The 27055-nt window shown below is 43.2% G+C and overlaps 1 protein-coding gene across 1 annotated transcript in view; it reads left to right on the forward strand.

Moving 5' to 3' along the window:
- The window catches only part of HDAC9 (histone deacetylase 9), a 411737-nt gene that overhangs the window by 333735 nt on the left and 50947 nt on the right, over positions 1-27055 (forward strand). The window contains exon 23 of the mRNA XM_019534292.1: positions 25061-25194. Within this exon, the coding sequence (XP_019389837.1) occupies positions 25061-25194 (134 nt within the window). The remainder of the gene's footprint in view (positions 1-25060; positions 25195-27055) is intronic.

Below are 27055 nucleotides of genomic sequence, written 5' to 3' on the forward strand. Positions count from 1 at the left end.
TTCTGAGGGTGCTACGTCACCCTAACGTGACGGTAAGGGGGCGCTAGGGGGTTCACGGCCGCCCCTAGCAGACCGCTCCCTCGCAACTTTGCAACCTCGATGTTGTTCTTTTGGGTCAAAGGTAGGCAACCTTTTGGGAGTCATCTTCAGGTGTGGGCTGGAATGACCCAACTCAGGTCAGAGGCAGATGACCTAGCTCCTGTCTCCATATGAGAGTGCCTACAGATGAAGACCCCCACCAACAAATGTTGCTGGATCCTTACATCTGTAGGCCACATCTGATGGTTCTACAGGCTGTTGGCTGATGACCCCTGTTCTGGGCTAGGGGTTTTTGTGGGGGGGTTTTATATAATCACTGCTTATGAAGACTTAAACCAGGCATCCTATTCTGAAAAGTGACAGTGTCAAAATGACCATGAGAGATTTGCATTTATTTTCTTGCAATTATTTTTATATTTATTTTGTCCAATCTCAACTAAAACTATGCAGTCTTTTTTTTCCTAACCACCTGTCCTTGTACAACTCAACCTGCAGTCTGAAAATCAAAGGGAGTTCTAACTGGCTTAGATATTGTCACCAATAATAATGGTTCTGGGGCCCTGGGCTGAACTCTGTCCCAGGCAATGCTGTTGTTTTAGTGGGGCTGCCAGGGTAACTGTGGCCATAATTTAATCTGCATATATATCAGTCATAAGGTGAAGGTGGAAGTGGGGTTGCACAGGTGGCCCCACAAATGGAATTTAGTGAAAAATTCTTCGAAAATGTCCAAACCAGAAAATAACTCAGTTCATTGCTAGGCTGATGCTAGTTAAATTAGAAGTTAAATTCTCCCCAGACTTTATCCTGGTGCAGTGTAAAGGTGCAATAAACCTATTCCTCCAGTACAGCAAGGACAAGAATTAGAAAGATACACACGTCACTACTCTTAGGAGAGTGCAGGGACTAGTCCTTCTCTAGCCTCTTGAGTAAATTCAAAGCCCAAAAAGGGATGGGGAGATATTAGGGCCATGGTTCCTTGCTGAAGTCAGACATACACATGCATACAGAAACATATACCCCAACTACTGAGGCTGATTGGCTCCATAGGAGTTGTATACTGCACCATGCAAATCAGAAAGGAACAGTGTCAATATCTATGGTCTGATTTATATGCTACATAGAATGTATATTATTGCCATTGGTTACTGTTACTATTTGTTGTTTTAAATATCAGTTCTTCCTTTACTTAACTGCAAAGATGTGTATTCAGTTATACTTTTCCACAAGAGCTACGTTCCAAAACCTTGTACAGTCTATGTAGCATGCAAGAGCATGCCATTTTGTATCCATGAGTGAGAGTAAAGTGGTAGTAGAGAAAATGCAAAGATCTGAATTAATGTCTTAGATAATTTTTTTAAAAATCACCTGGAAGGTGTTTCAGACAAGGCTATTTGCATGGGAGAGCCATTGTACTGTCAGAACCTGCCTACAGGTGGGATCATGGGTAAAGAAGGAAAAACACGTAATTTCATTTGCTTTGGCAATTTGTGAGAAACATGGAAGCAGAGCACTTAAGGTGGCAAATTAAGTGGTGTTTTCAGCTCAGCCTAGGACACATAGTTGGGACTGCGATATAGCCCTCCGGTTCCATTTTCACTCAGGCTGGTAATCAATAGGGCTGTGCGAAATGGAAGTGTTTGGTTTCAACCAGCATTTCTATGTATCGACAGAACAGTGTTTTGTTTCGACTTTTGTTTGGAGTCGACACGGTTGTCCTGTTCTGTTCCATTCCGTCGAAACGTTTTGCTGTTTCGACCCTGTTTCAACGTTTCATCCATAGGATATAATGGGGAAGGTTGAAACAGCCTATAACTTTGTCATTTCTAGCCTGATTTGGATGAAACTTGCAGGAATGGTAGCCCCTTCTGACCAAACTAGGAGCAATGGTCAAAAACTCCTGGAAGATTGTTTCAGGCTCAACATTAGGGAAAAATACTTTACAACTAGGGTGCCTAGACTGTAACCATTACACCTAGCTTTCCCCAAGGGTGCCCCGGTGAACAGTTGTTCACTGAGCCCTAGATGTACCTTTTTGATGTAGTGGTAAGCTGCTACCAAGTCCCCTCTCAGCCTTCTCTTTTTCATGCTGAATAGTATCAGGTCCCTCCGCCTTTCCTCGTGTGGCTTGCCATGCAAGTCTCTGACCATACAGGTAGCCCTTCTTTGGACTCCTTCAAGCTTTACCACGTCCTTGTTAAATTGCAGTTCCCAGAACTGGAGGCAGTACTCCAGCTGCAGTCTCATCAAAGCCTAGTAGAGCAGGAGAATCACTTCTTTGCAATGGTTTTGCTGGAGGTGCATCAATTGATGCATGCCAGCATATTGTTGGCCGTGCTGGCTACAGCATCACACTGCTGGCTCATGTTCATACTGTGGTCAATTATTACCCACAGGTCTGTAGTGGCAAGTGAGCAACTAGGGGTACAGGGCCCCAGAACCCCTCTGCACCAATCTCCTTAACAGCTGGCAGGCTTTGTGGCCTAAGTAGGGGCTAGCAGGCCTGCAGCTTTCACCCTGCTGTGCCTTAACACACAGTGTCACCCATGTCATGAGTTTTGCTTGTCTGCAGCTTGAGGTACAGTTTCCCCCAAACCTCTGTACCTACCTTCTTGAAACTTGGCAGGGTTTGGTGCCTCGGCAGGCACTACCATCCCTGCAGTGTTGACTCTGCTGTGGCTTAACAGGTATACGCAACATAAGTTTTGCTCTCAAGACTTTGGGGTGCAGGTTCTCTGAACTCCCTGCACCTATCTTCTTGAAACTTGGCACACTTCTGAGCAAGCCCTCAGAAAGGGCTACCGTATATGCTGGTTTCATCCAAATCAGGATGTTTCAAACATGTATGTTCCATTTTGATTTTGCTGTTACAACCTTGAAATGGGTCAAAAGAGCATTGAAACAAAACTGGTGGCAAAATTTCGTACAGCCCTAGTAATCAACCAACCCAAGTAAGTTGCAGTGAATTCATGGGTTTAATTACTTGAATATTAATAGTCCTCCATATTTCCACTCTATGCCTAGGACAGACAAGTTTTCCCACAATTCACTGGAAAATAATAAGAGTGACTCAAACTACTGGATACTAAGGAACCCTGGAATATGCCCCCAAAAGTCCCAGCAACAAATGTAAGGGACTGTATCACCAGTAACAGCAACAGAACTTGAATGATGACTGTCTTATCTGATGACTACTCACACTCAGATTCAGCTAATTTGGTTTCTCAGACCTTTGGGTTGATCACCCAGGCTAAAATTAATCGTGTGTATGGTTGTATCTTGGTCAAAAGAATGGGATCAGGAGTTCAATAGCTGACATATCAAGTTGAGCTGATTAACCAGTTCACCTTCTAGAGCAAGTATGAAAAGTAGTGACAGTAGTTTTGTTGTGTAAAGTCAGAAGCTAAGCTGTACATTTGTTATGAACACTTTTTCACCAAAGCTTATTTTCTTTCCTGTTTTCATCAGCCACCCACAGGAAGGCATTCATTATGTTTTAAAGTTTAGGGCTAGATTTTTCACTACAACAGGGACATTGTATGGGGTCTGCTTATAGGGGCACATTTCAGTTGTCTGGAGGAGAAGTGAATTTTGTGTTTCCTGGGGATGTGGTTTGGAGGCTGGTTCATTAATATGTTCTACAAATTCCATTGTTCTAGCCCCTATCATAACATAGCTTCTTGGACTTCCCTGCAGGGTGCTGGACTTGAACTCTCCCTCAAATATACTCTAAGATAATGCTGGTGAGTCAGCAGTATCCTATTTTAGGATTCCCAGAGGGCTATTGTTGCAGAAAACATCTGTTATGGCTCTTTCCCAGGTTCTACTTAGTTCTGCCTCAGCCCAACTCTTGAAACTAGCCAGTGGCTGGTCCTATAAAGAAGCTTCCATATCGTGTCCTCTTTCTGCATCACCAAAGGAGATCTCTGGATTTAGTTTCCCTCTAGTTTCAGAAGCAGAGGGGATGATTTATCTATGAGCCTTTAATGCTCCCTTTCCTGTTTATGTCTCATATAGGAAGATCTAGTTCCCTGACTTTTGTTCTGGCCCCATATATACATTAATTTCTACTGTTGCTCACCCACTCATGCACTCAGACATCCCAGTAATCCCCTCCCATGTGTTCATTGCCTTTTTGGCACAAACACACTCACACATTCGTTGTCTTACTCATTCACAACACACCGCACACATTTATCCGTTTCCTGACACACCCTCATCACTGCTCTCTCTCTCTCTCTTACAGACCAATTCATTCATTTTCTTTTATTCTATAGGGATAGATCCCAGCTGTGAAATTTGGATCTGAACAGTTAGGTCATGTTTAGGTGTAGCATTTTGGTTCATGCCCATGGGCAGATCTAGGATTTTGAAAAGGTGGGGGAAGGTGCATATGGTGTAGTGTATCATCAAATATAACACAACAAGAACATATTCTTCTCCAGTTAAAATGAAACCAGAAGCTTTATTAATGTGCTAGGGGTCCAGGGCTATATTCAGTTTAAGATTGAAGCAAAAACAAATAATTTTATTGGAATATTCATTAATTTGTTATCATATATTTGGTAAAAAGCAAAACACAACTAACTAGGTATAAAATAGTCAAAAGATGTTGTTCATGAGTCCTATAGTTATTAGAATTAAATGTATATCTCATTCAGATTCATAAAACAAAATCTGTTTGTTTTGAGCATCTTGACAATGCATTCAATATATAACTGAAAGTTATTTTACACCTGAGTCGAGCTTACTTGAGTTAACATTTCCACACCTGAGTTGATGTTTTTAGCTAGAATTAAAAAGAGTCTGAGAGTTGCTAAATAGAGGCTATTACCAGAAGTAGCAAGCAGACAGCAGAATTGCAGATCACTTGATTAGTGGAACTTTTAGACCATTAAAAGGAAGAGTGAATTGTTAACACCTATGGAATTAACAGTTTAGAATGAATCAAGTAGATTATAACGATCACGGAATAGAAATGTTGCTGCTATTGTCAGACACGTAGTTGTAAACTTTGGGTTGACCAGGAATCAAAAGGGGTTGCAACTACACCACTGCACCCACCTGGATCTGCCCCTCTGCATGCCAATCTCTCCAGTGAAGTAAGACTTATTAGTTTTGCCAAAATTGAGACAAGAGAAATGTTTTTTACATATACACCTGACCACTTGCAAAGTTCTGATCTGTGTACTGCTCCTACTTTAGGATTTTTTCTTGGTTGATCCTAGGGGCAAATTTAGGATTTTCAAAAGTGGGGTGCAGATGGTATGGCACATCATCATATATAGCACAACATATATTTTTTTCTACAGTTAAAGAGAAACTAGAAGCTTTACTAATATGATAGGGACTTACTGCTACATTACTCAGTTTCAGATTTTGATTTTGCTTGCTAACTTTCTTGGAATATATACTCATTTGTTAGATTACATATTAAGTTTAAAAAAAGCACAAATTGGCAAAAAATAGTCAAAAGATATTGTTTCATTAGTCCCATAGTCATTGGAGTTCAAGGTACATATCTTACTCAGATTCATAAAACAACATTAAGTCTTCTGGAATGTCTTAACAGTGCCTCCAGTACCTTAATGTCAACCAGTTCTACATCTGAGTTAATATTACCAGACTTGAGTTAAAGTTTTTAGCTAGAGCTAACAACAATTTGCAGCACTGTGAAATAGAAGATAAACATTACCATGATGGCTAATAGACAGTAAAATTGCAGAAGAAAGGATCATTTGAATAGTGGAACATCAAGACCACTAAAAAGAAGAGGAGAGGTAGATTGTAATGGCAGTTATCAGATAGATTAGGTCAAGTCATTAAGTCAATTGACTCAGTTTTGTCTGAATAAAAATGCCACTATCCCTTCCAGGCAGTTAGCTTTAAAGTTTGGGTGGAGTAGGACTCAAAGTGGGGAGGAGTACAAATGTACCACTGCACCCACTCTGGATCGACCCCTGGTTGATCCTGTCTGTTTATACCTAGTGAGAGAATCAGATACACCTAGGGAAGAAAAAATTCCACAAATACAAAATGAGGGGTAACTGGCCAGTAAATAGTTTTGGTGAAATGGATTTGGGGGTCAGTGATGGATCTTGAACTCCACTTGAGTCAGTAATTTGATACTGTTGCAAAAAAAATCCCAAATGAAATCATGGGCTGCATTAACAGAAATATTGTATGCGGATGCATGGGATGATAGTATCAGTTTAGTTCATACTGCTTAGACCTCAGCTGGAGTATTATGTAAAACAGTGTAGCTCAACCTCCAGGATGCAGGCAAGATCTGTCCCACAGAGCTATTCCATCCAGCTGTGGCGCTCCCCACAAGTCTGGGAATTTGGCAGCGGGGGAGTGGTGGCAATGGTCACTGTCATCACTCCTCTACTGCCATATTTCCAAGCCTAGGCCAGATAATGTAGCTCTGTGCTGGATCAGGTGGGTGAATGAGATCAAGAGTGGTGGGCCCAATCCTGGCTCAGAAGGACAACTGCATATCACTCATAAGGGGTCTTGTGGGCTGTGTAAGTAGATACTACCACCTGTTCAAATTTTCTCTTTAGAAAACCAGAAATCTATATGATGAGGATTTCCAGAGAAAGTTCTAAATGTTCTTGGGAAAAAAGTTCCATAGATCACTGCTGGTATTTAGGAGTACTCCGATTTAGTCATATTAGAGGCCTGGGAAGTTGAGAGGAAATGTTTTATGGAGGGATTTTATTCTTATGGACATATCTATAGCACAGGGGCGGGCATTTATTTTGGGTTGAGAGCCGCTTACCAAGTTTTGGCAAGTAGTCAAGGGCCACAAGGGTAGCCCCGCACCTTGACACCCTGGTTGCCATCTTGGGACTGGAAGTCCCAGCCCTAACCCTTGACATTTGCCACCAGAAGTCCCTCCTTTTGCCCTTCCAGAAGTACTCCTTTCAGCAGGGGTTTGCCATTGACGTTTGGACATTTATCTAGCTGGGATCCATTGATCTCAGCTGACTTCCTGTACCTGGGGCAAGGGGCTGGACTTGAGGTCCCTTCCAGCCCTAATGTCTATAAAATCTATGAAATCTCAGAACCAGAAAACTACCAAATTATAGCTTAAAAATCAAACATTTGATACAACTTTCATTAATTTGATTTCAAAGAATATTTTTTTGTCCTGATTGACATGTGTTACATAGAGGTGATTGTACAATAGCTTAAAATGAAGTCAGTCTTGTATATTGTGGGGGTATGGGGGAGGGTATGGGTGTGTGGGAAGGTTTGTTGGGGGTGTGAGTATATGTGGGGTGGGGGAGCATGTGGGTGTGTGTGGATATCTGGTCTGGGCGGGTGTGGGGTTTGTAGTGGGCTGTGAGTGTGTGGAAGGGAGGGTATCCGGGGAAGATTGTAACATATGTAGAGGGGGAGAATTTGCCTACAGCCTCCTTCCTCTGCATGGCAGGCAGAGTCCCCCCACAGCACTTCTCCAATCCCAGGCTCTGCACTCCTGCTGCTCCTGACTCCAGGGCATCGGCAGGGCCCTGGGCTCCTGCTTTCAGCCACTTTCCCTGTCTACCACTACTGCTCTTCTGCCACTTCCCTGTTCCTCCCCTCTACCCCAGCTTGCTGCTCCAGCACCACATCCCAGGTGCATGGCTGAGACCACAGGATGCAGCAGGAACCAGCCCAACCTAGCCAGCATTGTATGGGACCAGCCGAGAATCACAGGGGCAGGACTAGCTCCTGCTGTGTCCTGAGGCTTGGTGCTGCAGCTAGGAACCAGGTGGTGCCAGGGTAGTGATGAGCAAGTGCCTGTGGCAGCAGGGGGAAGTGGCAGCAAGCAGACACATGGAGCTCAGCGATTGCTGGGCAGGAGCACAGAGCCCACACAGTGCACTGGGGCCAGCACTAGTGGGGCCCAGAGCAGGGTGGCAGGAGTGCAGGGTGGGGGCTGACAGGCCCTCAATGAAGCCAGGCCAGGCTGCATCAGCAGGGAGAGGGGGAGCTGGCCCAGCTCCAGACCCCTGCTGGCCCAGCCTCACGCTTCTGCTGCCCCACTCTGGGCCATGCTGGCCCGGGCCCTTGTGTATCAGTGAGGACCCTGTGCTCCTACCCAGTTGTTGCTGACCTCCGCATACCCGCATGCTGCCCCTTCCCCACACTGCCTGCTGCTGCTTTCACTGCTTCCCTGTCTGCAGCTGCCATCACTCCCCTGCTCCTCAACTGGCTGCTCTGGTTTCATGTGGCTCCCAGCTGCAGTGCTGGGACCACAGCAGCTTGCTTGACCCATCCCTTTGCCCACAGTCTTCCCCTGTCCCCCCACCGCCCTTTCTATCTGAACATAAAATGTATGAATTTCCCTCCAGCACAGGGGGGCAGGAACAGCCCCAGGGGTCCAGGCCAGAACCCTCTGCTCTGCATGGGGCTCCTGGCCAGGGGGGCGGGGGGCGGGGGATTGCTGAGCCTTGCTTCTGTAGCCACTTGATCCTGGCAGCAGCTTCCCCTGGGTCCTACTGCCCCTGGCTTCTGTCAACATTGACTGACAGCCAGGGGCAGATAAATATTAATTTCCTAAATTTTTTAGGGGCCCTGTGGGCTGGATAAAATTGGCTAGCAGGCCAGATCTGGCCCGCAGACCATATTTCCCTGCCCCTGCTTATAGCATGATAGAATCATATTGCTATAGATCAGTGGTTCTCAGTTTTTTTTAACATTCAAGGCAGCCCCCCCCCCCCACACTCAACTTTTCTGAATGTAGCAGCACTATTGTGCTGCCTCAGGTTACCTCAGTGGTTCTCAACAGGGTACAGCCATCACTGCTTCACCATGGCCAGATGGAACTACTCATGCACCTAATGCAGACAAGAACACTCACTCTTGTCCTTGTTACAGCTGTTCCTACTCCAACCCTCCATGTTTCTTCTGGAAACAGAGGCATGTGGGACCATTTCACCTGATGGCAATGGCACACCACCCTGGAGATTTATCTGTTTCCCCAGATGCTGTTGCAGCCTCCTGGTGGAACTGTCCCACATGCCTCTGTTTCCAGGAAGAATCTACTGGGCTGAACCAGGAAGGGCTGTGGCAAGACCAGGTACTCCTGCCTCTGTTCTGTTTATCAGATAAACCTAATGTAGGTAGAAGTGCCATTCATGCCACAGCCACTTCCTGATTTGGCTCTACATGAGGCATGCAAGGCAGTTTCATCTGGCTATGGAGGCCACAGCAGTGGTGCCTGCATTGTGGCATCCATGAAATGATCTCACTGAACCCCATTGAGAACCATACGTCTAGATTTTTCAAAATCCAGAGTGGTTGAGGTGAAGCTGAGTCATACATTTTATGTTCAGTACTAGTAGAAAATGTTACTTCTGGCTATTTTTACCTGGATGTACATCAGAATTAAATTATGTAAATTCTGAACCGAGGCCCCAGTTTTGAGGTCTAGCTCTGTTGTGCCTGAGACCTGAGGGCTAGATGCTGGCGACCACCTTTGATCATTCCTGGGTCAAATGAAGATAAATTCGATCTCTAGCATAAGCGTGAGTGACCTCAGGTCTCTTTCAGCCTTTTCTTTCTGATAACGACAAACCTGACAAGACAGTGATGTGAGCTGTACATTAGAGGAGATGGAGGTTGTTGTACAGAGTTAGCTCTGCCACTGGGGACATGTCAATATTGCACAAAGCAGTTCTTTGTAGAGATACCAATGAAGAGCACAGTACAATGCCATGTGGAGCCACTATCTCCAGTCCCAGAAACAGCATAGCTGCACTAGTTTGGTACTTTGCCTGTTATTCCTGCTTCTCAGTAGGGTTAATTTGTCCTTGCAGAGTGTTATGTTGATTTAGCTTCACTAGTGTTTTCTAAACCTGAACTAGCTCAGGTATCTGCAAATGTACTGTTATTTGGGGGGGCATTTTAACCTACCCTGTGCCTTTAGAGTCTACTTAAATAAACAAAGACACCATAATCAAGTCCTTTATTCTTACAAAACTTTGAAACAGGATATAGTTGAAAATTGCTCTCTATATATATTTTATTTGGAAACAGCAATTAACAGAAGACTGTGAGTAGTCAGCTCAAACCCCAGTTTCAACACCATTTCCTTTGTTTTGTTCAATTTTACATTTTACCTCTGCAACAAGAAGTGACAGGCAGTGCATTTCTTGGTGATTATAACATGTGTAAGATGGTGCTAGCAGGCTGAAGGCCAGAGACAAAGTGACTAACTCCCCAAGATGTTCATTAATCGCCTAGAAATGCACTGCCTTATGTTCCTCTTGAGATTATGAAATGGAATTTATTAAACATTAGGGTCTAAACCATGGGAAGTGATGGGCCTCTATTACTAGTGATGAGTTCACAGGTAAAGTGGGTGCCAGTTTGTCCCAGGAAGTTCATCATTAACTCTAAAGTGACCTGCTTACTGAAAACCCTTTGGTCTCAGCATTGTGGATGGTAGGGCTGTGTGAGGCTTTGGACAGAGCTTCAGGTCCGTAGAGGCTTCGGACGCTTCGGGGTGGGAAGCAGCACATCCGGGTTGAAGCGCTGCCTCGTTCAGCTTCCCAAAGTGGTTCGGCGCTTCCGAAGAGCTTCAGAGCCGCTTCCGAGATCTAGCCATAGGGTATAATGGGGAAACAATAACATATCTATACCTTTGTTGTTTTTTGTCCAATTTAGATGAAATTTTCAGGAGTGGTAGACTCTGCAGAGAGCATAAAGCCTGTCAAGTTTAAAGATGGTCGGTGCAGGGATTTGGGGGGAACAGCACCCCAAATTCTTGAAAGCAAATCTCATGTCACATCTAGGTGTTACAGCATAGCAGGGTGAAAACTGCAGTGATGGTAGCTCTTACTAAGGCCACACAGCCTGCCAAGTTTCAAGAAGTTCAGTGCAGGGTTTGGGGGGAACTGCCCCTCAAGCTGCAGACAAGCACAACTCATGCCATGGGTGCTTGTGGGACTGACTGTGTCTGGCTTGAGGCAGGGAGGGGAGACACTGCTGCAGGCCTGGCTGCTAAGTTGCTGTGTTACCAGGTACCAGTCAATCAATCATGATTCACTCAGGGACCAGGGACTCGGGACTAGCTCAATATGGAGGACCTCCCTACTACATAACGGCTTAAAGAGCATCAGTTAGCACCTACAAAACCAGGCTAAGGAGAGGAAAGAATCAATACAGACAATCAACTGCCCCAGGACAGAGACAGTCTTGGCACGAGTTTTACCTGTCAGCAGCTAGACGTGCAGGGCCCCAGAACCCCCCTGCACCAATCTCCTCCACAGCTGGCAGGCATTGTGGCCGCAGCAGGGGCGACCATCCCTGCAGCTGTCACCCCACTGCGTCTTAGCACACGCGGTGTCACCCATGGCACGAGTTTTGCTTGTCTTCAGCTTGAGGGGCTGTTCCCCTCAAACCCCTGCACCAACCTCCTTGAAACTTGGCAGGCTTTGTGGTCTCAGTAAGAGCTACCAGCCCTGCAGTTTTGACCCCCTGTGTTGTAACACGCAGCCGTGACACGAGTTTGGCTTTCAAGAATTTGGGGTACAGTTCCCACCCAAAACCCTGCATCAATCTTCTTGAAACTTGGTAGGATTCATGTTCTCAGCAGAAGCTACCATCTCTGCAAGTTTCATCCAAATTGGACAAAAAAGAACAAAGTTATAGATATTTCATTGATTCCCCATTATACCCTATGGCTGGATCTCCGAGGTGACTCCAAAGCTTCGGAGCTGCTTCAGCTGGGTCGAGGCGGAAACCGATTTGGAGCTCCAGATTGGATTGTGGCTGGATCAGATTGCTGCCGACTCACACAGGTCTAGTGGAAGGGGCAGATCCTCAGTGATTGGCATATGCTGATTTATACCAGCTGATGCACCAGCCCTTAATTTAATGTGATATATTGGTGTGATGAATGTCAAAACAAGAGCATTAATTCAGAGATTCAGAGAACTGCATACATTGGAAAGGTCATTTAATCTATTTTGCTTTTCTTGGCAGGATTCTGTAGACCATCTTCAGTAAACAGCAATCAGTTTTGAATGTCTGAACTGTCAGTTTTAAATCAGAAGCCTAGTATTATTCTGGTGTAGCAATTCAAAATTAATGTACTTGGTGTTTATATTACTTTTAAAAATGTGGGGCTACCTCCTCAGCTAGGCTCAGCTTTTTCAGTCATCTGGCAACACTTCAATACTTTTACTTGAGCTACATTGATTTACATCACCTGAGAATCTGTCCCATGTATTTAAAAAATCTACAAAGTTATTTGCACAGGCAGAAGCACTGATATCCTCTTCCAAATTTAATCAAGTTACCTAATTTTTCTGGATTTCATCTCACAAATTTGCTGTGAATGTATTTTCACATCTGAGTCCTGAATCAAACTTGGGTTGGCTGGAAAACTAGAAATCTGTTTCACCAGAGACATAGGGTTTCAGAATTTGTTTCTGATCCTCACTGGAATAAAACCAAGGTTTTTTAGAAAGAGAGAGAGAGAGAATGTGTGAATGTATGTGGATGTGTTTGTGTGTATACTTGCACCTGGCTTCACACACACACATCTATCTCGGAATACTCAGCTGGTCAGGATACTCCCTTGGGATGAAGGAGACCCAAGCTCAGGTGCTTGATCCACTGACTATTTATATTTCATAGATTTCATAGACATTAGGGCTGGAAGGGACCTCAGGGGATCAGGTGGTTCAATGTAGGTGCTTGAACCACCTCCGCTGGCAGACTGTTCCAGACCTTGGGGGCTCGGACAGTAAAGAAATTTTTCCTTATGTCCAGCCTGAAATGGTCTTGCAGGAGTTTGTGACCGTTCGACCTCGTCATTCCTTGGGACGCTCTGGTGAACAGCTGTTCCCCCAGATCCTGGTGGTCACCCCTGATATATGCAGTAGAACAACAAAAAAAGGAAAGAGTGAGAACATGAGACAGATTTTGATTCTACTCACCTGGGTGTGGAGCAGCCAGGTTCAATTTTAAGAATTTTCTTGTGCCATATTTGGACAAACCTGAGATCTTTCAATTTTTTTTCCCTAAAAAATACTTACGAAAGAGAGACCCCAGATCAACCATTAGCTTGTTAGTACAGACACATCATTTAGAGCATGGACTTTAACCTGGACCACAGCCCAGGTAAATATGGTAACAACCAGATTATTTGTTCCCTGGAATTTTTTTTATCATCTTCTCTTCCCTTCCCCCACCCGCCAATATCTTAAAAAAAACTTAGTTTAGTCTTAATACATTTAAAAATTGTTTTTAGAAGAATCATAGGATGAATAAATTGTTTCCCAGACAACTCTACTGAGGAGGCGATAAGCTAAGTGGGAAAATGGGGGTAAGGCAAAGGATAGGCAGATGGCAGAAGAGAAATGGATAAATGGGGCAGGTTTACTGTGAAGTTGAGGAAAAGACATTGTGAGAGAAATAGAGGGAGAGATTTGGAACAAAGCATATGTTGAAAGTTGAGTCAAGACTATAGAAAGGTTTCTGAAGGTCTGCAGCTGCTACTACCAGATGGAGTTTCTGTCTGGCTCATCTCATCAACTTATCCCCAAGGCTTCGTGACTTAGCATTGTGACAGCTCTAAAATTGCAATCATCCTCTTATCTTGTATCTTGCTTCTAATTCCCTCTGTCTATAATGTAGCATGAAGGATATAAAATTGTGTATAACTGAGAATGTAAGAGATGGAAATGAAATCCCTGTCCTGGATAGCATGGAAGAGCTGAGAGAAGAGACTGGGCTCTTCTTACTTGATGCTTTCCCCTTGGCATGTAAGGAGGACTTGTGATTACTGGTCTTCCCATAGAGTGGTGGGAGTGCACAATTTTTTCCTAACTGGAGGAGTATGCTGATGCTCAGGTGATAATGGCCACTGTCTTAAGTACCTAGATAGACCAAAGGCAGACAAGGTTCTTTGGGTAAATGTGATGCCTTTTATTAGACCAACTAAATAAAAGTTGTTCTTTGCAAGCTTTTGGGCACAAACATCCTTCTTCAGGCATAGGGAGAGTCTGCTGTTGTTTTGTGTTCTCCTGGATTGAATAGAAGCCAATATGCAAAATGCAGGTCTGTGAAAATGCAAATGTGTGGTGGTGAGGATCAGAGGCCATGGGAAACCATAAGTGTGAGAGAGGGAGTTGGGGGAAGAGGGGAAATGTTGACCTGGTGATGGAATGTAGCTGGTAAAATGTAGGGAAGTTACTGGGGGTTACTGGGTGGCAGGCAGATTATAATGTGCCATAAATCCAATGTCTATATTTAGTCCTTGATTTTTATGTCCCGTAGATTTATGAAGTAAAGTTTTTAGGCTTATGTATGAAAGGTGTTTTGTGATTTTCTTTTGAGGATTAGAACTGAGAGATTGGAGAGAGTCGTTGTTTCGTGAGAAGTGTGCACCCACAGGTAATTAGGTATTTTTGTCTTTGATAGATTTTTGGTGTGCGTTTATTCAGGTATGCAGTTGTTGTTTGCTTTCTCTTACATATTTTCCATAAGAGCATTTAGTGTACTGAATATGATGTATTACATTTCTGGAGGTGCAGGTATAAGATCCAGGAATGGTGATGGCTCTGTTGTGGGGTGTAGTTATTGTGGGGGTGGTGGAGATAAATTGGCAGATTTTATATTTCTTGTCCTGGCATGGTTTGGATCCATTCGGTGTGTTTTGGGCTGTAAGAACTTTGCTTCTAGTGATGAGCTTGGTGAGGTTTGGTGATTGTTTGAAGCATGAAAGCTGCATGTCCCTGGAGGCTGGGGGGCCACAGCAAGATCCTGCAGACTGTGGCAGCAGTGGTGGCGCTGCTGGCAGCAGGAGTGTGGTAGCAGTGAGCTCCTGCAAGCAGCTGCAGGACTGTTAGCGGGGTGGGGGATGACCACCTGCAGACGCTGTTGGTGGTGTGGTAAGTGGTGACTGCCCGCAGGCGCTACTGGCAGTGTCAGCAGTGCCTTTTTGTGGGGGTGCATTGCTAAGCTCAGGGGGTGCATGTGTACCAGTGTGCACTCCCTATGCGTTACCAATGGTTTGAAGGCTAGAATGGGTGGTTCTGGGAAAATCTCTTTAAAAATTGGGTCTTCTTCTAGTATGTGTTGCAATTGTTTGAAGATTTTCCTTATAGGTTCCAAAGAGGGAAGGTATGTCATAACTAATAGTATGTGATTCATAGGGATTTTCTTTTTGTACTGCAGCATTTCTTCATGTGGTATCCGGGTGGCTCTTTCAAAAATGATCTGTCTCTCTGGAGGAGTGTCCTTGTTGAGAGAAAGCTCTTTTAGGATTTGTGAGGTGATGATGATGGGTGTTCTCCTCAATGTGAATTCGATGGTATTGGAGGGCTTGGCTGTATATTACAGCTTTATTGGTATTTTTAGGTGATTGCTGGTTCTGTGCAGATATGTATGTTTATCCACGGGTCTCTTGCATATGGTAGTCTGTATTTTATCATTCTGGATATTGATCATAGTCCTAAAAAGGAAATATTGGTGCTGGAGTATTCAAGAGTTAGTCTGATGGACTAAAAGAAGTGTTGCATGTGAGTCCAGAAGTCAGGCCATCATGCCTACAACTGACAGGTAGACTCCTGCATTCTCTGTTTTATACCCTCATGCCAGCACACAGTCAGTATGATCTGTCCCTCAGTTAAATATCCCATGTATCCTTAAATATGTACTTAATAAGGTTAGGATCATATACGTTCTAGGAATCAAAGACCAATTAATGATAAAAAAAAAAAAAGCTATTACTGTAGAACTAATAACCATGTAATAAAAACATCTATTACGTAAATTGGTAATCCTCAAACAATGAGTCTCTGAGACCACTGGTATTTATTTAACATAGAATTACTGTTTAATTTAATCTAAATTAAATGTCTGCTTGAGATCTGTAATTTAATGTGTTACTGGGCTTCCTTCTATGGTCTGAAAAACCAGAAATCACCAGTCACTGCCTGGAGGCCAGGTATTTATCTTTTTAAAACTCAGGTGTCTTAGTACTGGCATTCATAACTTCAGCTTCTTGGAGAATGTCCTTCATGAGAATGTATTTGGCATTACATGGAGAATCTTTTTTCCTTCCCCCCAGCTTCACTAAATGCTAGATCCTGAGAATGCTGGCAAGTCTCTGATTGTCTTCAAAGGAAGTTTTGTCTGACCAAAAAGGGAAGGATCAAACCCCAGGAAAATAGCTTGCTCTTCTAACACAGAGCAAGATTTGCAAAGTGCATTAGCTGTAGTCTGGTGCTGGAAGGGTTAACTATCATTTGACTCCTGCATGGACATATTTATTTAGGACACGTCGCCTGATGACTCAGGAAGTTATGTAAAAACTGACCCAGTTAATTTTAGATGCTATTGTTGGAAGAATATCAATGAAAATTTATCAAATAGTCACAAAACAACCACAAGGGTAGGGTGCAGAACACTGGTGGGCAGACTTGGCAATGATCATCACAAAAGTTTTAATGAGAGGAAAACACATTCTCAAGTAAATTAGAGAGTAATGACATGATTAAATGGTAAATAATAGTTAAATACATGCCTGTAGGTCTAGGACAGAGACTGTGGAAGTTTTGTGTTTGGAGTGCATTTCTTTCCAGACTGTTCTGAATAGCCAGAGGAGATCACCGGCTCGCTCTCTGTAATTAGGGGTCAGATTTTGGCTTTTAAGCCTCTGCCCATGATGGACCAAGTGCAGAAGGCTTTGCTTTAGCAGAAATACAAAAGGTAACTCAGCAACTCCATCATACTTTCAACAGCTGAACAATAACTTTGCCCTGCCACCAGCTACTCCAAGAAGTGGGGTCAGGGTTAGGCTCTGCCCTTTGTTCCCTTCCAGCTAATTTGTGTAACTAGCAGGGACCAATCCCTGTACAAGAGAGATCTGACTTCCTTCCATACTGTGGAAGGGCTATTCCCTCCAGGAATACAAGTGCCAATCTCATAAATGAGTTTTGCAGTTTTGTGCGCTGACGAGAGAATGTAGGCTATGCATATCACAGGTTATGTAAAATAGCAGTACTGCAATATTGGCTTGGGGTAATCACTGCGTATGTAACTTTCTCATGCTTGTTAGCAGGGAAGACTGTTAGATACAAAACATTTACTAGTGCTATTTCAGAGGTCTTCATTCAGGAATGTTTATTTCTCAAAGTTATTAGAGAAGGGGCCTTAAGCACACTTATAACTTGCTGAACCTAGCAATAAAATATCACAGAATTATGTCTTTATCCAAAATTATTTGGGTGATCTAAGTTAGTTAAAATTCAGAACTGACAAGTGCAAGGTGCTACATCTAGGAAGAAGGAATCTACAACATACCTATAGGCTGGAGATCACCCTTCTCAACAACAGAGAAGCTGAAAGGGATCTTGGAGTCATTGTTGACTCCAGGATGGACATGAGCTGCCAGTGCAAGGAAGCGGTCACTTTGTCATGCATCTACAGGTGCATCACAAGCAGGTCCAGGGAGATGATCCTTCCTCTTTATGCAGCACTGGTCAGGCCACAGTTGGAGTACTGCATCCAGTTCTGGGCGCTGCACTTCAAGAGGGATGTGGCTAATCTTGAGAGGGTTCAGCAAAGGGCCATTTGCATGGTCAGGAGACAGCAGGGCAGGCCCTACGAAGATAGACTAAAGGGTCTGAATCTATTTAGTCTCCACAAGAGAAGACTGAGTGGGGATCTGGTGGCCATCTATAAACTCACCGGGGGGGACCAGCAGAAAATAGGTGAGGCTCTGTTCTCCCAGGCACCACCTGGGATAAAAAGGAATAACGGCCACAAATTGATGGAAAGCAGGTTCAGGGCTGTGATTAGGGCTGCCAAGCTCTGGAATGGGCTCCCAAGGGAGGTGGTGCTTTCCCCTACCTTCGGGGTCTTCAGGAGGAGGTTGGATACATATCTGGCTGGGGCATTATGATCCCAACACTCGTTCCTGCCCAGGGCAGGGGGTCAGACATGATGATCTGTTCAGGTCCCTTCCGACCCTAGAAACTATAAAGTATTTGAAGGAGTGTGTCCCCATCATATGTAGTTCCTTATTTATTTAGCTACCCACATACCAAAAATTCAAATTGCATATTACAATGGCAAGATCACAATTTACAGTTTGCACCAGTGTTGCTTAATTCTGCTTCTCAAAGTTTATTTATGTTTACATTGCTCCTGCATATATGTATATCATATATTGATATATAACAAAGATTGGGGAAGGCATCTTTAGCCATTGTCTGGCTAAGCGGGTGAGGACAGCTTTAAATTAAGTACTGGGTGAGACAGTGAGAAAAACCAACCAGCCACTGTAAAATTGTGATCAAGAGTTGACAGCTAGGAGAAGCTAAATTCTGGAAAATAATATAAAACTATACTATGGTTAAAGATGATGCAATAGGTAAAACAGCAGGACAGTGTGTAAAGTCTCTTTGATGCCTATATAACAAAGCAAGGAGTGCAAGGATCATTCAGGATGAACCTGAAGCCATAGTATGTAAAGAAAACTGTGACTCAATTGGCATTATGGAGATATGGTGGGATAACTCTCAAGATTGCACTATCAGCATTGAGGAATGTAGCTTGTGCTTGAAGTGTAGGTATGGGGAGAAAAGGTGTTGGCATTGTACCATATGATATTGGCAACGTGTAGGGGGTACACACGGGTGCACATACACCCTTCTGAGCGTGGTGGTCCACCCACTATGAAAAGGCACTGCTGACAGTGTCACAGTGCCTGCGGGGAGTCACTGCTCCTCCCCCTCCCTCCCCCGCTGCTGACACTGCTGGCAACATTTGTGGGCAGTCAGCGATCACTGCTGGCCACCGCCAACACTTCTGGTGGCGTCTGTGCATGGTCGCCAAGCCCTGGTCAGTACTTGCCACTCCCCGCCACACCGCTGACAGTGCTGGCAGAGTCTGCAGGAGCTCCCTGCTTACCACCGCCATGTTCCCGCTGCCACCAGCGTCGCCATTTCCTCCCAGCCACCAGGGGCACACATAGTTCATGCCTTATGACAAGAATATGTACCTGTCAAGAACCTTTGCTCTAAGGTTCAAGGTGCAAGAGGTAGTGTGAATCATTGGTAACCATCACCATCAGCAATCCCTCACAGCTGAGGATGATTATCTTCCATGATTGCCTTCTCTGTGGGTCCAAAGATGGCCCACAAGGTCAATCCTGGATTGACAAGTTCTATTGCAATTCAGGCACATGTTTCCAAGTTGGGTGGGTGGGTCTGGATTCTTGATTCGGTCCACAATATGCTGTTTCTATTGCTCCTGCTTTTCCATCTTCTGTTGTCATTGGGAGGTTTCAAAGTACTGAGATCATTGCATCAGATTCAGTCCATTTGGGGTGGTCCTGGGTGAGAATCTTCCAGAAGTTGATGTTGCATTTTTTTCAAGTTGGCCTTGAAGATGTCTTTGAAGTATTTTCTCTGCCTTCTTGAGCCTTGACTGAGCTGGGAGAATAAAACTTGCTTTGGGAGTCTGGAGTCAGACATCTGGATGATGTGGCTGGCCCAGTGAAGTTAATGTTGGATGATCATCACCTCAATAATCATGGTGTTTGCTTATGAGAGGATGCTAACATTAGTGCATCTGTCTTGCCACTGGATTCAAAGGATCTTCTGCAGGCAACGTTGATGGCATGGGTAACTGGTGGGGGGGACACCAGCAGACATGACTGTGGGGGGTCCCCCAGTAGCCAGCCAACTGGGGGGGCGGGTGGTCACCCAGGAGGCAGCTGGCAACCGGAGGCAGGGATGTGCTCCCCAGCAGGCAGCCGGTGACTGTATGTAGAGTCAATTACCAGCCAGAGTGACCGCTGTCAGGAGGGGCACCAGAGCACTCTCGGGGGCTGGGGGTGGCATCTATGTATATTCATAGACTTCATAGACATTAGGGCTGGAAGGGACCCTGGAGGATCATCAAGTCCAGCCCCCTGCCCCAGGGGCAGGAAGTCAGCTAGGGTCAAAGGATCCCAGCAAGATAAACGTCCAAGTGTTTCTTGAGAGAGTCCAGAGTAGGTGCTTGCACCACCTCTGGAAAGAGTCTATTCCAGGCCTTGAGGGCTTGGACAGTAAAGAAGTTTTTCCTAATGTCTAGCCTAAAATGGAGGAGTTTGTGACTGTTGGACCTTGTCATCCCTTGGGGTGCTCCCCAGATCCTGATGCACAGCCCTTATATACTTATAGGTGGCTACCAGGTCACCTCTGAGCCTGTACCTTTCCAGGCTGAAAAGTCCCATGTCTCGCAGTCTCTCTTCATAAGGCCTGTTCTCTTGCACTCTGATTATGCATGTGGCTCTCCTATGGACCCTCTCAAGCTTCTCCACATCTTTCTTGAATTCAATAGAAAGAAGAGCATGTCACTAAGGAAGTGTCAAAAGAATTGCATCAATGTGTAGAAACAAAATAAAAAAAGTATCAATGCATGGGGCAAAATCGGGAAAGCAAAGGCAAAATATAAGTTACAACCTGCAAAAGATGTTAAAGGTAGCTGAAGGGATTCTAGAATTACGGTATGTTAGGTGGAAAAGAAATATCAGGAAAACTAGGTTCTCAACTCAATGAGGAAGGTGGTCTGGTAACAGAAGACACCAGGAAAGAAGGTTTGGTCAACACTTATTTGCTTTAGTCTTCAAAAAATTAAACGCAACCTGCAACTAGATGCCTCACAGAATTATTATTAAGAAAAGAGTTGGGGAGAGGCAGATCATGATGAGTAAAAAAGCATCAGAGAACTTTTGAATCATTTGAATGCATTTAAGTCAGCAGAGCCTGATGGAGTTCCTCCCAGCATTTTGAAGGAACTAGCTGGAAAAATCTTAGAAGCCATGTCATAATTTTGGCAAAGTCATGGGTAATAGGCAAGGTTGCAGATGACTGTAGAATGATTTATATAGTGCCCACTTAATAAGGAAACAGTGACAGTTAAGAGGGGACAGGCAGCAATAATCTAATATTAAAAGACTATCATAAAAACATGGAGAGAAGATTTGAGGGAACATGAGAAGAGGCAAAAAGTTTAAACTGAATTAATCAAAATTAGGTTAAATATCAAGACACGCTTCCTAAGGACGATGAACAAGATGTCTTTTGGGACGTGGTGGAACCTCATTCACTGGAGGGTTAGAAGAGGCTGGTTACATATTTATCAGAGGTAGTTTAGGAACAGTGAATTCTGAATCCATATGGAAGGTTCGACAAGATGACTCCAAATGTCCTTTTCAGTCCTCGATTGTGTGATTTGTATAGGTTCCATACAAATACATGTAAGTAAGTAAATCTAGATATAATATGTAATTCTGGGTGCATCTGCACAAGACACTACTGCTCAGTCATTACTGTGTGTTTATTTAGTACTTGTATTAGCAAGTATTAAATAAATTTAGTAACTGTGCAGTAGCTTTGGTGAACGTCTTTTAAATGATGCTACAGCTCAGTAGCCTAATAATACTGCACAATAGTGTATTAGCACTGTCTGTGCTGTGACATGCTACTGCTCAGCATCTTATGTAGGTGTACCCTTTGAGTAGTAGAACTAAACATATTAAATTGCAAATTGTAAAAATATTGGTGGTTTACATTTTCACAATTTTTTACAATATATTTACATATATATTATATAAAAAGAGTGTGTGTGTGTGTGTATATATACACATGTATGTTGAATGTGTGTATGGGTTTCAAAGAATGAAACCAGCATTTTCCAGTTTTTGCAATCAGGATATTCAACCTACATATGATTTGGTCTTCCTTAATGCTTACAGCTTGTGAGATTTGTAGGTACAATTTTACATCCACAAGCTTTTTGTCTGGAGAGAAGGTTTTGGCAAAATTTAAGAAAATTAGGGAGTAAAATTTTCAAAACTATTCAGCAGTACCTTAACTCTGTTCCCACTGAAGTAAAAGGAAGCTTTACCTTTGTCTTCAAGATGCTTGTAGTTTGCCTTTGTGAAGTGATTTTACCCCACCATAGGTTTCCATTACTAGATTTGTGAAGAAAGCAGGTACCTCAACATATAAATTACTAAAATTGTGCCTGAAAATAATAACTGGCAAAAAACCATGCTCACAGTTTCCTGGCACATAAAATGAGGCTAATTTAAAAAAAATTGGCAACTTCTGTTTAAGTATTACTAAATTTACTGAGACAGCATATTTGAGAAATACCACCGTATATTTAACCTTTTCTTGCTTACTATTTATCTACTTGAAACAATAATTTTTTAAGATCTATAGAGAGAGACTTCTAAAAAGCTACATCCACTTTGTTGTACCCGCAGTCATGAATGTGAATAATTGTGGGCACAGTTGAGGCTGTGGACTGCACCCACTAATTCAGGTACTTTAGATGTCTAAGTGGCTTGACTTGTGCTGTCAGTTAGTTGAACCCACTGAATTACAGACTCAAAAAGGGATACCCATTTAAGGCTGGGCTGAAAACCAATCCCCTAGCATTATTCACACAACTTTCCATTTTAAGCATATAGCCGAACCTTTTCTCTTCATATAAAATTCTTTCATAGTAATAAATCTTACACACTGCAGGAAAAGCAGATCCTTTTAGAGTATGGCAAAGCCAAACTGAAATGATTTTTTGAAGCCACCATTACAATTGGCACCACTGTCAGCAGTCTCAGCAAAGGACCAAGAATTGAATCTGCTGCTAGTTTTGAGGGTTCACGTGAGTCAGAAGGTTCAGGATTATAAATGCTTGTCTCACTCCTTTCTTGCCCCGTAACAACCCAATGTTAGTTGCTGGGGAATTTGGAGACAACCACAGTCTCACTGTACAAAAAGAGGTGACTGGGTCTTTTCACAGTGCTTGTTACTATTTTCTTTTTGTTTTTCTTAATTATTTGGCATGAACTACAGCCCATACTAAAACCATTACTTGACCGGGATTCCTTTTTTTCCATTTTGTTACTTTACACTCCAGGGGATTTCCTTTAGGAAGCTAATATCTTTCTAAGGTTGCTATAATGGCACAGGATCCGAGTCTCTTTGTTAAGAATTTCCATAACTCATTCAGTCATGGCAGCATTGGTATGGTTGGCTAAAGCAATTTCCTCCCCCTTCAGCAAGTCACATTTACTTTCTCTGAGTAGCTGTACTGAAGAAAAGTCCCCCTTTTCTCTGCACATCTTTTTCCATCCTCTTGGTTTTGTTTGGCAGCACATTAACCAGAAATTGGGTTGGGAAAGGTATATATTGTATGGCTAATTGTATGAACATCTCCTAAGAAGCCAATACCAAATATTATAACACTGATATTTGTAATAGTATTAGGAAAGCAAGCAACAAATTAACCTTGTAAAGATGTCCATCAGAAACACTGTGAGCAAACTGCTACAAGACGAGAAAGCTATTGGGAGAAACATAGAGTTTATTGCCACATCTACCCCAGAAAATTATGGTGTGACTGCAGTGACTCTTGTGGTCATATAATGTTTTCAAAATGTGCAAGGGTATTGAATTCAGTAGAACTTTTCCCTCCTAAAAAGGCTGAATAAAGTGAGGGATAATAGTGCTGTTGGACTCCTCACAAAGCTTAAGGGAGAGTTGTATGCTATGTGGATGTTGGGAGCCTGTGAACTAGTCATTCTTCATTTGCTTTAAAGGCTGTATGTACAACTCACAATACTGCTGCTGGCACTGTCATGAAATCAGTCTGAAGATCACATGTGTAACATGCAGACAGAAATAAATCCTGTAGGTAAAAGAAAATAGAAATTGGCAAAAGATCAAAGTTTATCCTCCTTCCTTTACTTTTATTATCCTGGCTAAATCTGGTCCTTTGATTTTTTTTTTTTTTGATTTTTTTTTTCCATGAGGATTGGTTGAGTTTAAATAAAGGACTTAAGATTTTATTTGTTTTTCAACCTGCATGTAATTTGAACCACAGTGTAGTGGGTTGGGTACAGTTGAAACTCATTTTCTTACAGAGCTACTGTAGGATATGAAATAATTTAAAGAATGAACATGTCACCTCAAGAACTTTGGGATCAACCTTGTGATGGCTGGCTAAGATGAATGTTGTAAAACAAGTCACAAGTAGGATTTTGTGAACAGGAATACGTGGAATAATTAAAGCTTATTTTCTTAATTAAATAATATGTACATGCTTAGCTTTCAATCAGATTATAATAAACAGGACTACGCATTTGAAAATTACCCGCTTTTTCCAGAAAATTTGATAAAGTAAAAAAAATTGAAAGAATTTAACTTGACTTTAATTGCAGATTAAATTTAACATTGGTATCCCTTTAGTCATTACTATCAGACAGCAGATAAGTTAGCTCCACCAGTGAACTCTGATTGTGTTACAGGAATACTTAAGTATGCAGGTCAGGACTGAGGAACAGTGGAAAGCCTCTTAGAAGTCTTGAGCAACTTAGACCTGCAATAACTTTGGTTACAGCAATTACTGTTAGCACCAGCTTTTAATAAACATTAAAATGAAATCAGAAATGTGCAAAATGGGTTGTCGTTGCTTACTTTTTTCCACTGCAGTAGTGCACTAGGATTGGGATAGTGCACTAGCATTGCCCTCCAAGCCATTGTACAAATGCATAGGAAGAAACAGCTGCTGCCCCAAAGATTTTACAGTCTAACTGGAGAAATTAAAAATAAATATATACTTGGAATTTTTTTAATGTTTCATATAACTTGTGGAACTGACCCTGCAACCCTTAATCAAGGCTTATGTAAAGTAGATGGAGTGATAATTGTTAATTGGCAGCAAAAGGAGTATGGGAACCATCAACGTCATAGTTCAACTAATCTCTTGCTAGTAGGGATTAGAATGAGGAGTAAATTACCCCATATCTTCCCAGTAGTGAGTTTTATACACCTTCCTCTGAAGCATCTGGTTTTTGCCAGTATCAGGAATAGGATATTGGCCTAAATATATCTTGTCCTTCTATGTGATATCCTGGGGTTTCCTGCTTTCTAATACAACAGATGTGAAACATGCTTTAACTTCTCTCTGTTCTACTTTAATAATTTGCACTACTATATTTGAATATTAGGTTTTGGTCACCTAACAAAGCAGTTGCTGAAGCTAGCGGATGGTCGTGTGGTGCTGGCACTGGAGGGAGGACACGACCTTACTGCCATCTGCGATTCATCTGAAGCCTGTATAAACGCCCTTTTAGGAAATGAGGTAAAAGACGAATCAGAGAGCTAAGAGGAAAGTGCTGCTTTTTGTTCTGAAAGCTCTGCTCTTTGTTTTCTTTTCATACACAATGACAGTGAAAGGTTTTCCTGTCTGTATAAATAAAAATGCCAATTGTATGCATCTTAGCAATGAGCAAAACTCAAACAGAGTCTATTTTGGTTTGGACAAGTATTCCAAAATCAGATGATGATTATATGAGCCTCTGGGGTCTGCAGAATAATCCTGAGGAAGGGCTCAATACCTAGCTGTTCCCTCAATGACAGGGATATCAGTGCCTTGATATCAGTGGAAGTTAGTTGTGCTGATTATCTCTTGGGATCTGATCTTTCTGCCAGTTATCACAGAAAAACAAGCTTTCTCAAATTATTGGTTAATTTGTTGGACTGTAAATAGTTTAAGTACATTTGGCTGCAATATTTCGACATTGAAGTCTTCATACAAACATTCCGTCTAGAAGGGTTTTTTTGGGGGTGGGGCGTTAGATCAGTGTGAAAATGCCCCTCCCCATCTAACTCAATAATTATATAAGTGTCAAGAGCCTGATCTAAGGTAAGTTGGGTTGGGGGAAGGGTAGGTGGGATGGGAGGGTGGTTAGTGGAGGGGCTTGGAGGAATCAGAGGACTAGTAGGGTCTGTGGTGGGGGGCTGGGGAGATTGGGCAGATTCATGGGGTTTGAAGAGGGGTTGAGAGGTTGGGGGGCTAGCAGGGTATGTGGAGGAAATTGGAGAGAAGCAGTGGGGTGGTGGGATCTGAAGGGCTCTAGAATCCTTCCCAACCCTCCTGCCCCACCCCCCCAATGCTGCCAAACTGCCCCAGATCCCATCAAGTGCTCCCAGGACTGGTTTTACCAGCATTCACTGGTACCAGGAGCCTGATTGATGTTAAGGTCAGGGAAGTAGTGGGAAGATTGGCAGGGTTGGCAGCTTCACAGGAGTGTTTGGCAGGATGCGGGGGTAATGGCTCCATGGCAGGGTGTTGGTGGGATTAGGGGGCTCTCCTCCAGGCCCCCCTGACCATCTCTGTACCCCCAAATGAACAAAGTCCCTCAAGGGAACCAATGCTGCAAATCCCACCTGCCCCTCCCCTTATCCCTTCCCTGATTTACTTTCATCAGCTTCTGGCACTAGCAAATGCCAGTAACAATGGTGCCAGGAGGGGCTTGTGGGACTGGGGGTTTGGTAGGCTCAGGGGGCACTGATTGGTCTGTAGGAAGCAGGGAGGTTTCACGTTTCAGTGTGGGGGGAGGGGCTGGGGGCCTAAAAATAGCCTGGTGCCAGGAGGTAGGAAAAATGCAGCCCCAGGACTAGGGGCAGTGGCTGAGCTTTCCCAGCCCTGGGGCTGCACTCTGAACATGTACAGAAGTTTAGTTAGATTGGTCTAGCTGTACCTGATCTATCTTAGTGTACCTCCAAGATACAGTTAAATTAGATTGGGTTTGCCATTTTTTTTAACATTCTAACTTTCCTGGAACTTCTGTACAGTTTGTACTTGTATCAATCTAACTAGAGACCTAAATATAAGGTCTGCATGTGGATGAACTAAGTTAGATTGGTGGCCATTTTTACATGCTCTAACCTCCCCTTAACCTCCCTGAATGTCTGTATGTTCCCTGAATGTCTGTTTCAACCTCCACCGGGAACCAGGGAATCAAGAGACACTTGAAATTTACGGCTAGAAATGTATCTAAGCTTTCTAAATGGTTTGGTTTAGGTTTGGTTTAAATTATGGATTAAGGTTCAAGTTGGTTCCTCCAAAAGTCATCAAACAATATATATTATTAGAAAGCAACTGTAGTGGCATATGGTTTTTGGGTAATTACATGCTGGGGAAGTAGGCTCGTGACAAC

The sequence above is a fragment of the Crocodylus porosus genome, unplaced genomic scaffold (assembly GCF_001723895.1).
Source record: "Crocodylus porosus isolate Cpor-Errol unplaced genomic scaffold, CroPor_comp1, whole genome shotgun sequence".
Taxonomy (NCBI): Eukaryota; Metazoa; Chordata; order Crocodylia; family Crocodylidae; genus Crocodylus; species Crocodylus porosus.